Genomic DNA, 10,656 nt, shown 5'->3' on the forward strand with positions numbered 1-10,656 from the left:
GTTTTAGATTTTATATTTAGGTCTTTGATCCATTTTGAGTTAGTTTTTGTACATGGTGTGAGAGATATGGGTCTTGTTTCATTTTGTTGCTAATGGATATCCAGTTTATGCCAGCAGTATTTGTTAAAGAGAATGTCTTTTCCCCAATTAAGGGCCTTTGGGCCTTTGTCAAATATCAGCTGCTCATAGGCTGATGAATTTATGTCTGGATACTCAATTCTGCTCCACTGGTATCTGTTGTTGTACCAGTATCAGGCTGTTATGACTACCGTGTGGTATAATAGGTTCTGAAATCAGGTAGTGTGAGGTCTCCCACTTTGTTCTTCTTGTTGAGTAATCCTTTACTTATCCGGGGCCTCTTCCCTTTCCATTGGGTGAGTTTTTTAACTTCTCTGTGCTTTGGCTTCTTCATACATAAAATGAGGACAATAATAATAGAATGATAACAATAGCAATAGTGTCTACCTTATAGGTTTGTTATAAGGATTAAATGAGTTGAAGCACTTAGTATCTGGCACGTAATAAATCCTACACAAGTTGTTAGCCATTACGCTGTTGTTACTATTACCCCCATCATCCTTACCTATTCCGTTGTAGCTCCAGAATATGACTCTCACCGTCCAGCTCCAATCTGATCCGCAGGGCCTCGGGCAGACTGGTCTGTGGGCACCAGAGGGCGTGTCACCTCCCTGTCCCTGCCCACAACTCCTACCCTCTCAACAGAAAACCTCATGCTCTCAGGAGAGCACTGAGGATTAGATCACTGGGGAGGGGGTTCCTGAGGGAGGGGCCAGGAAGCCCTGCCTGGCCTGGGGCATTGTTCTGGGGGGTTGCGTAGGGAGGTCAAGGAAGGTATCTGAGCCACCCCTTCTCGGCTTCCTGCCCAGAGAGGAAGCATCGTGGAGGACCCAGCACAGGCCCCAGCCCTTCCTCTGACTCAGCTTTAGAATTGGGGGAGGGGGTGGTGGTGAAGCCCTGACCCTCTCTAAGAAGTACCCCCACTGAGAGAACCCACAGCATGAGACCAGGAAAGCAAGATTGGCCTCAGAGTTGCCCCAGTGGAGATGGATGGGTTGGGTGAGGCTGAGGCAGACAGATGTGTGTACAGAGGAGGGGAGGAAATAAGTGAAGCCAGGTGTTGGGGTACAGTGGGAGAGCGAGCCAGACCTGGAATGGACCTGCTGCAATGGAGTCCACTCGCCCTGCTCCTTGGCCAGAGTCTGGCTTCGAGACACCTGATTCTGGGGGGTAGGGGGAGACGGGGTGGTGGTGGGTGTATTTGTGTATTTATTAGAGAGAAGAGGCCCACCTGAAGTACCTCCGCTAGGCTGAGCACGAGGTGGTCCTGAAGGATCTGGGGCTCCAAGGGCCCACTCAGGGCCTTCTCTGGTCTCTCCTGCTCCCCGGTGCCACCTGCAGGGTCCCCAGAACACCCCAAGAGAGTACTGAGAGCATCAGTACCAGGGCTGGGGGTGGCTAGTCCCCTCCGACCCCCCAAGCCCCCAACACACCACATCGCTGTCTGAAGGGCCTCTGTACAACTTGCTGGAACTTCGAGAATAGAGAGGGAGAGGGGGCCTTTCTCCAACTTACTTCGTTTCAACCCATCCACACGGTCCTCAGAGAAAGAAGCTCAGCCTGTAGCCTCTCCCTGTCCCCCTCAGGCCAATCCCGGGTTCTCACAGGGACTCTCCCCCTGTTCCCACTCGCTTCCAACCCCCCTCCCCCAGGAACGCCTTCTCTCAGGACTGGGCGAGCCTTGTGGCTGGGTGCCCACTCACCCTCCCCTTCCCTCACATCGGGGATGCCTGCCGGGAACGCCCATCTCTGGGTGAGCAGTGCAAATACTCCCACCTCCCTAAACACCCCTCATGCCCAGCCAGGCACACCCGTTCTCCCCACAGCCTCGGGTTCCTCCTAGCGTCCTCCCTCACACCCCCGCACAATGGCCCTCCCTCCTCCGGACACTCCACCTCCGCCTGCCCTCTCGGCCCCCTGGCCCAAGACAGCAGCGGGAAGTGAAAGTTCCAAAGAGGAGCTGGTGTCCCAGCCTCTTTCCTGGCCAATTCTCCCCTCTCCTGGCTCCTCCAGGGCCCCCTCCCGCTCAGACAGGCTTCTGGTGGCAAGTCTCAGGGTGATGGGTGCCCGGCTGCCCAGGCCTGGGATGAGGGTCCAGGAAGAATCCTCTGCGCCAAACACTGCGAGCCGTGTCCCCTCGGCGCCCTGGCACCGGGTGGACCGGTCAGCTAGGCCCCAGAGGAGCAAAGACGTCAGTACTCGGGAGCATCTCCCACGATTGTGAGGAGCGCTGGGACAGGCCCTTTGGTGCCTGGCACCGAAGCCTGAAAGTGTCCGCGGCGTCCACACAGATAACCGACCGAGCGGGGGGCGCCGGCATCCCCCCTTCTTCTCTCCATAGCCAAGTCGCCGGTCCCTCGGACCGGGACGGCGGACGCGCGCTGGCAGCGTTCTGGTCGGGTTCTCCGAGGGTCTCCAGCCGACCCCCTTGCCCAGTGCCTCCCTATGTCCCCGCGCCCCCTCCCGGTCTGCCCCCGGCCCACCCTTGGCCGGGACTCACCTATATTTGGGAGCGGCCGGGAGGGCAGAGGGCTGCCCGCACCCAGGAGCCCCAGTGCCCAGAGCAGCGCCAGCCGCATGGCAGCGGCGCCCGGGGCCGGGCTAGTGCAGCAGGTGCGGGGCCGCGCGCCGAGGAGCCGGGGCAGCCGCGTCTGCTCTGCTCACTCTGCCGCCCCGCGCAGCTACCAGGCTCCGCCCCGCCCCCTCCTACCAGACCGGGTGCCAGGCTCCGCCCCGTCAAGGCCCCGCCCCCGCCGCGCGCCGGGTGCTAAGCCGGGACTCCGCCCACAGGGCCGGCTCCGCCCACAAAGCCGGCTGAGGCCGGCCCCGCCCGCGGTGTGCTACACAGCTGCTAATCCAGCAGCTACTGTGCTGGGCGAGACTCGCGACTGGGAGCCGAGGCCCGGTCTGACCGGCTGGGGCGTCACGCCTCTGCCGACCCGGGCTCCAGTGTCTCCCTAGCGGCTTTGCTGCCCCTCGGCCTCGCCTCCGCGGCCCGGCCCTGCGGGGATCAGGCGGGTCAGCCCTTCCGACTGCCGGCTAAGGCGGCTTCTGGCTCACCCCGGCTCCGGACCCCCGCGAGGTGCCGCACCAGAAGGATACAGAGCGTTTTATTAAACAGGAAGGAGCAGGCTGGGAGAGTGGGCGGGATGCCCCTTCACTCCGCGTAGGTAGCGTCGTCGTTGCTGTCGCTGAAGGCGGAGGAGGAGAGCTCCTCGCGGGGTGTGCAGACCGGGCACTGCTGCCGCATGTCGACCCAGCACGACCGGCAGTACACGGTCTCGCAGCCCGGCGTCGGGCACACGTAGGACTCGGGCGTCTCGGGTGCCAGGCACACCACGCAGCGCCGGCGCAGCCAGCGGCGCAGGAGGGGACAGCGGCGGTGCAAGATGTCAACCAGGTGGTGGCGCTGTTGGGAGGTGAGGAAGGCTTAGAGCCAGCTGGGGAACAAGCCGGGGGGAAAAGTTGCTGGCGGGCCTGGAAAAACCAAACCGGTTGTCTTCGAGACTCATAGCGACCCTATAGAACAAGGTAGAACTGCCCCCCATAGCATTTCCAACGAGCAGCTGGTGGATTCGAACTGCCGACCTTTTGGTTAGCAGCCAAGCTCTTAACCACTGCACCACTAGGGCTCCCTGGGGGCCTGGAAAGCGCTCCTATTCTGAAGTTCAAGGCCTGACAGTGCCCACATGTTGGAGGGGGCTGGAGTGAGCGAAGGACACCCCTGAAGGGGGAGGGCGTTAAGGACGTGGGTCTTAGAGAGTGTCCCTCGCCAACTCTGTTCACGTGATGGAGAGTGGGAGGATGCAGCCTCTAGACTCTCCCGCCAATAACAACGACAACTATCATTTACGCTTTCCCATAAATCAATCATCTTATTTGGATCTCACCAGGGGGCTGCGAAGTGAATAGAGCACATAAGACTATCACCATTGTTATCCTCACTTTACAGATGAGAAAGGTGAATCTCAGAAAGATTAAGTGACTTTCCCAAAGGCACGCAGCTAGTAAATGATCTAATGGATTGGACCCAGTGCCCTGATTTCATGTCACAAGCCTGAGTCATTATGCTCCCCCACCCACCCTCTCTCTGCACAATTGCCAGGCATTCCTTTCCATCTTATCAGGCGATTCTCTTGCTTCGGAAACTCCAGGGGCCCCACTGCCTTGCCAGACAAAGGCAGAACTCCTGGGTTTGGCCTTTAGGGCCTTCTATAATCGGTTCCTTTCTAGCCTCTGCTCCACCTTAAAAACAAAACAAAACAAAAAAAAAACCAGTTGCTACTAGCTGATTCTGACTCATGATCACCCATGTCTTGCAGAGTAGAACTGTGCTCCATAGGATTTTCATGGGTGTGGCCTTTCAGAAGCAGATCCCAGGCCTTTCTTCTGAGGCACCTCTGGGTGGATTCAAACCACCAACCTTTCAGTTAGTAGCTGAGCCCTTAATCGTTTGCACTGCTCACGGATTCCTCCTGTTCCACCTTATCCCTCCCTGAATGCTGTCCCTTCTGTGCCGTTTTAATCCCTAGCCTAGCCCTGACACTTGACAATCCCTTTGGTCTTTGCACATTCTCTTCCCTCAGCCTGAAACCAATGCCCCTCAACTGCCCATCAAAATCCAACTTATTTCAGAGCCAGGTCACAGAACCACACTGTGTTTGTTTCTTCATCAGATGTTCATTGCACCCCTACTGTGCACCCTGGGGAATCTTAGGATCTAGGCACTGAAGCCAAAGGTGAGCGGAACACAATCTCTCACTTTTAGGAGCTTTGTTAGGGATGGAAGAAACGAGAATGGCAGCCGTTCGTTGTTCTGTTTACAGTGTTGGTCCCTGTACTGAGAACAGTAACTAAATGAATTTACACACTAACCATATACGGCAGATATTACTATCATCATCATCTCTATCAGCTGAGAAAACTGACAGTTTGAAGAGGGTCACACAGTGACAACAAACACGTATATAGCACTTGCTACCCGCCAGCACCACGAGAGTGCTTTATGTACGTGAGCTCATGTAATCCTTGCAACAACCAGACGGAGTAAACTTCATTTTCCAGAAGGGAAAAACCAAGGCACAGAGGTCAAGGTCACACAGCTGCCACGGAAGTAAAGGGAGGAACCGGGATTCAAACCCAGGCTCTCTGGCACCACAGCCCCATGCGGGACCACCACACACACTGTTCTCTGGTGAGCAGGCCTGACAGATCTGCCTAACCTCCCCATTCTTCAGAGGGGAGGCCCAGTGAGGACCTTGGCCAAGGTCGTAGGGCCTAATGATGGAGTGTGGACTGGAGGGAAGTTGGCTCTCCTGACTCTGATGTTCCCACGCACCATGTGCCCCTTCGTAAGGCCTTCCTGATCCCCCGTCCACCTGCCTATCCCCTGACTCTGAACTGCAGTGAGCTTCTGGTCTGCAGCCCTCTCAGGAACACTGTGGCTTTGCCTTGGGCCCCCGGTATCTGGTAAGCCCCTCTTGGGGACCTCTGACCAGACTGGATCAAGCCTGATTCCCCTTGTCTGCTTTCTGCCCCAGTGGTCCAGTGAGTATATCTGGTTGGGCTGGATCCTGGGGTACAGAGAGAGACACAGCCCTGGCCTCCTGGAGCTGGATGACCAGGGCCCTTAGCATCTACCACATCAGAACTCACTGACCTTGAGTAGGCCTGAGGCCTTTGGTGGGTGCTGGGTGGGCTGAAGAGAGATGCCCCCTCTCCCACAGGTCTCCGGCCTGGCTCAGGCCTGGACTTACCGGAGCCCTCTGCTGGTGGGCCCGCCTCACGATGGCGGCCCTCCTCAGTTTGGTGAAGGCTGCTCTCTTCCTCAGTAGATCGTTGTAGAAGAACAAGATCCGCTTCTTCTCTCGCTGAGGGCAGGGAGAGGGGGTCAATGACAGTGACAGGGCAGAGGGGAAAGGACAGCTCCCAAAGGATGGGTTGTAGGGAGCTGGGTGTGTGTGCAGGGGTGGGGCACACCTTGGGAAAGTAGAAGGCTGCGATGACCCTCCGGAGCCGGTAGCCGAAAGCCTGGAGCAGGCACAGACACATCAGCAGGCCAGTTGGTAGTGCGGCCCTGAAGTAGGCTTGGGCATCCATGCTCTCGGGCTGGGGCAGGCAGGCTGGGGGTGGGAGGTAGGCCTGTCAGGGGCTGGCCAGGGCCATCCGAGGGACAGGGCAGCCCGCAGTTGGACTTCCCACCCCAGTGGGATGTGTAGGTTTGGCGTCCGATCCCTCTACTTTCCTCCTGCCTGCCCTTCACCCTCCAGAGCTGCGCTGTCAATATGGCAGCCACTAGGCACACAAGGCTGTTCACTCAATGGGATGCACATCTAGAACAATAGTATCATGGCAGAAAGTTCTATTGGCCAGCTCTGCACCAGAAGGCTGGAATCCCTACCGTCTGACCATGGCTTCAGTCCCCAGACTTCTATGACCCAAGCTTGTCATCCTCCACTCTTCAAGCCTGCCAGCCCTCTGATTTACCCAACCCAAGCCCAGTGACACCCATCTCTCCACACTCAAGCCCAGTCCCCCAACCCTTTACCTTGGCGTTTTTTGACCTCTGCCCACTCCCCACCCCAGCACGCAAGTCCTCTGATACAGACTGTTAGTGTCACTCACGCATGTTGTTGGATTCTACCGCCGTCTCTGAGGAGGTATTCAGGGCCCCAATGGTATTCCGAAGAAGCCGGGCAAGCATGGAATCTCCTTCCACCTTCACCTCCAGTTTATGACTGCCTGAGGTCAGGAATGGGGCCGTAGGTGGGGGGGATCAGGAAAAAGTTGGGGTTAAGGGGATGGGACGGGCTGGGGGCTGGATGTAGGGGAGGGGTCCAGGCAGAGAACTACTCAGCAGCCCAGGACTTTCTGTCATCTCAAGGAACCTAACTCCTCTCTGTTGTAGATGCAAAGGGTGGGGACTAAGGCCCCCAGTGACAGCTGCCAGTTTGAGATGTGACCTGGAGGATGTCAGGGAGGGGCTGAGTCAGAGAAGGGGAGCAGAAGAAGACAGAATTGGGAGAATTGTGGTGAGGTGGCTGCACAGAGGTGGGAGTTGGTGTCTCTCGGGGCTGAGTTGGACAAGAGGGTCTGGAGCCAAGAGTAGGGTAGGAGCTCACTGCGGAAGGAGTACTGCAGGAAGGAGTGGTGGCGGATGGTGTCGAAGATGGAATAGAGAGCCCAGTCCAGCCCACACAGCACCACCAGCAGCAGGAGGACGGGCAGCGACTCCAGGAGCTCCCTTACCTGCCCAAGGAGCAGGAGCGGTGGGACTGGGTAACGCTGCCTGCTTGGCATGGGCACCCTGATGCCCTTTGCCCGCCACCCTGCAGATGCGTGCCCCCCATGCCTTCCTCACCGCGTTTTTCATTTCTGAGGCCTGGATTGTGGGCTTGCAGGGAAAGATGACGGTTTTCTCCTCGGCTTTACGGAGCGGCAGCAGAGTCCTTTTGCCCTGGGGGAAAAAAAAAATGTCCACACAGTGAGGAACCCCAGTGGTCCTCTGCACTCTCCCCTTTGCCCTCCAGGAGCATGAGGCCCACACAGGCCACGCAGCAGGGTACCCTGGGGCAGGGCTGTGTCCACACACCAGCTTCTTCCTGCGTTCATCGATCTGATAGAAGTAGGTGCTGATGTAGATGTTGTCAAAGCGGATGTCCCGATTATAGTTGTCCACATAGGAGAAGGACCTGTGGACAGACAGGGATGTCTCCACTTCCTGCTTCAGGTTCTCCTCCATCCCCCCGCAGTCATGGGCTTCCTTGAGGCACAGCCAGTCATTTATTCAGCCGGCCAACCATCATTTATTGAGCACCATCCGTGTCCTAGGCATGGAGCTGGGCAAGGGGGATGACGAGAAGACTGCCCTCCAGCAGCGCGCAGTCAGCGGAAGTCACACCTGCACAACGGGGGAGACATTCCGGGGGCCGAATAGAAGCTCAGTGGGGGCTCAGAAGGGGGTACGGCTAGCCTGTGTGGGGCTGGGGGTCCTGTAAGTGCAGCGGTGTGCGTGTCAGGTAGGGGAAGGCGTCACAGACATGGACTTTGCAGGGTGGCTAACAAGCAGAGGGAACAGCAGAAGCAAAGGCACAGTGACAGACAACCTCTCAACGCCGAAGGAATCACCTAATCAGCAGGCTCCCACAGTCACCTCTTGAGTCCCTGCCTCTTGGCTGAGCCTGCCAAACATGTCCTGTAGGTCACCTCAATCTAAACTCACCCCCAGCCACCATCTTCCTTCTCTCTGACAGACCCCTGCTCCTCCCTGGCTCCCCTTGAACACGACAGTGTGTGTGTGTGTGTGTGTGTGTGTGTGTGTGTGTGTGTGTGCACATCGCTGTCCGTGTGTGCGTGCATGCATGTGTGTGTGTGTGTAGCCGTCTCCCAAGTATCTCCCAAAGTCCCGACTTAATGCTTTAGTTTCCTAAAGGAGAAGTGTTAATTGTTGGAAATGTGGTCCCGACTTAATGCTTTAGTTTCCTAAAGGAGAAGTGTTAATTGTTGGAAATGTGTTTAGAACTAACTGTAAAAGTACATGCAATAAGCTAGGTAAACTGGAAACTGAAGTTCCAATGCTATTGGTTCCGGTACCCAGCACAAATCCACGTCTTTGCCTTGAAGATAGTCCTAACTATAAATGCAAAGATAGACTGTGAGCGCCCCCTTGTGGAGAGACCTATGGCTGCTGCACCTGGGCCTCCTGAGCCCCGGCCCCGCCCACTGGCCAGCTCCGCCTCTTTGGTGAGTGACCTCCAAGGCTGAAAACCTGTGACTTTTGACTCTGTGGCTCCTTCCTTTCCTCCCCAAACTGGCTCTGAGACCTACCACACCTTTCCCTTTCTTCCTGCCATCTAAGGCTACCTTCCTGCCACGTCCCACCACAGCCAGGCTCCCTGGCCTCCAAGCCCGCCTGGCCTCCTTGCCTCCAGCTCGCCCCAGTCCTTCCTGCAACCGCCCCAGTTCAGGCTTTCCTGCAGGACTTTCTAGACTGTTCCGGCCATGCCCACCTTCAACCTCATCCTCCACCCCAGGATCTGCCTTCTACGCTCCACAGATGTCAGGATCCTTGCCCAAGAGAACTCCCTTCCTTTTCTGGACCATGACTCCCCATCCACAGCCTTTGGGAGCCCAGTATACCCCTTCCAGGGGCGCTGATCTGGAAGCCTGTCCTTGGCTCCCACACCTGTCTGCATAGCCAGTCCACAGTATGGCCCTTGAACCATTCTCTGTTTTGTGGGGTCTCTCTCGCCTCCAGTATCCTGGGTGGCAAAAACAGTTATGCTCTTGACTATCAACCAGAAGGTTGGGGGTTCAAACCCACCCAGAGGTGCATCGTAAGAAAGGCCTGGTGATCTGCTTCTGAAAGGTGACAGCCTTGAAAACCCTATGGAGTGCACTTCTCTGCACCCCGTGAGTCAGAATTGACTTGACGGCAACAGGTCTTTCATTTGTTTGCTTGCTCTTGCTTCCCCAACTAGACCACGAGCTACTTGAGGGCAGGACTGTGGCTCATTCATCCCTGACCTCTCACAGGGCCCTCGGTGCTCACCTAACTGGCAGTCACTCTCGGTCCTACACACAGGGGCAGACAGAGTCCCGTGACTGCCCTTGCCCAGCCCCTGCCCAGCTCAGTCATTTGGGGTGGAGACGGGAAGGAGAGGGTCCAGAGGTCAGCTAGGGCACAAGAGCGAGGCCCCGGTCAGCCCAGCGGGACGCTGGGCTGGGTGGGGTTGAGGACTTTGGTCCAAAAGGAGGGGAAGTCGCTGCCAACGCAGCAGGCGGGAGAAAATGAAAGCAAAATTGGACCATAAAAACGGTACAAAGTCAGAGCCAAGGGGAACATGAAGGGCAAGAAAAAAAATCAGAAGTCAAAGCTAAATGTAAAAAAGTCGGCGCTGGGATAAAAGCTGGAGCAAGGTAGGCACGTAAAGACGGCCGTCCTTTCATGGGGGCGGTAACACGGGTAACGTTTCCTCTGACAAAATGTCCACGTTTCTTTGTTTCAATCTTGGATGAACAATGAAGCCCACTTTATAAAAAGGCAAAGCCGAAAGCAAGTGTTTGGGTTCATAGGAACGGGTGGGCTATGTAATTACGTTCTGGAAGCTTCCCTCAGGTCAGGGCTGAGCCCAGCAGGGAGGGGGCTCCGAGAGGGGCAGGGACCCTGGGGTGGGGGCTTGTGGCTCACGCGTGTAAGACCAGCAGGAAGGTGCAGGAGAGCAGCACCTGCAGCAGCCCCAGGGTCCACTCCAGCCGGGCCTCCTGGCTTTGCACATAGTTCTGCACCTCGGTGCCCATGTGCTCCCAGCTCTGGTTGAGGCCCAGCACTGCAGCCTGCTTCTCCTCCTGGTGGGGGCAGAGGGGCGGACTCAGCCTGCGCTGCCCGCCAGGCCCACACCAGGCCTCTTCACTGTGTCCAGCTCACGTCCTCGTGGTCCTCCAGACCTTCAGGAATTGCCACTTCCTTCTGCTCGCCACCCTCCTTGGCACAGTCTTGCTCCCCCACACCTGTATCAGCTGACACCATCTCACACCTGGCCGACCAGGTCCACGCATTCCCCACACTCACCTCTGTCC

The 10,656-nt window shown here is 57.1% G+C and overlaps 2 protein-coding genes across 3 annotated transcripts in view; both read right to left on the minus strand.

The window, feature by feature from the left end:
• ADAM15 (ADAM metallopeptidase domain 15) overlaps positions 1-2,737 on the minus strand; it is a 13,003-nt gene extending 10,266 nt beyond the window's left edge. For both annotated transcript variants that reach the window (XM_004388544.2, XM_012559131.2), the window contains exons 1-3: positions 2,579-2,737; positions 1,310-1,413; positions 584-660 (exon numbers count right to left, since the gene is read on the minus strand). In XM_004388544.2, coding sequence (XP_004388601.1) covers positions 584-660; positions 1,310-1,413; positions 2,579-2,657 — 260 coding nt within the window. In that variant the 5' untranslated portion in view covers positions 2,658-2,737. The remainder of the gene's footprint in view (positions 1-583; positions 661-1,309; positions 1,414-2,578) is intronic.
• A 498-nt stretch (positions 2,738-3,235) lies between these two features.
• Positions 3,236-10,656, minus strand: part of DCST1 (DC-STAMP domain containing 1) — a 16,535-nt gene continuing 9,114 nt past the window's right edge. Inside the window, exons 8-16 of the mRNA XM_004388627.1 lie at positions 10,505-10,613; positions 10,268-10,425; positions 7,670-7,769; positions 7,439-7,534; positions 7,200-7,326; positions 6,703-6,819; positions 6,058-6,200; positions 5,835-5,948; positions 3,236-3,487 (exon numbers count right to left, since the gene is read on the minus strand). Coding sequence (XP_004388684.1) covers positions 3,236-3,487; positions 5,835-5,948; positions 6,058-6,200; positions 6,703-6,819; positions 7,200-7,326; positions 7,439-7,534; positions 7,670-7,769; positions 10,268-10,425; positions 10,505-10,613 — 1,216 coding nt within the window. The remainder of the gene's footprint in view (positions 3,488-5,834; positions 5,949-6,057; positions 6,201-6,702; positions 6,820-7,199; positions 7,327-7,438; positions 7,535-7,669; positions 7,770-10,267; positions 10,426-10,504; positions 10,614-10,656) is intronic.

Source organism: Trichechus manatus, unplaced genomic scaffold (genome assembly GCF_000243295.1).
Source record: "Trichechus manatus latirostris isolate Lorelei unplaced genomic scaffold, TriManLat1.0 scaffold00213, whole genome shotgun sequence".
Taxonomy (NCBI): domain Eukaryota; kingdom Metazoa; phylum Chordata; class Mammalia; order Sirenia; family Trichechidae; genus Trichechus; species Trichechus manatus.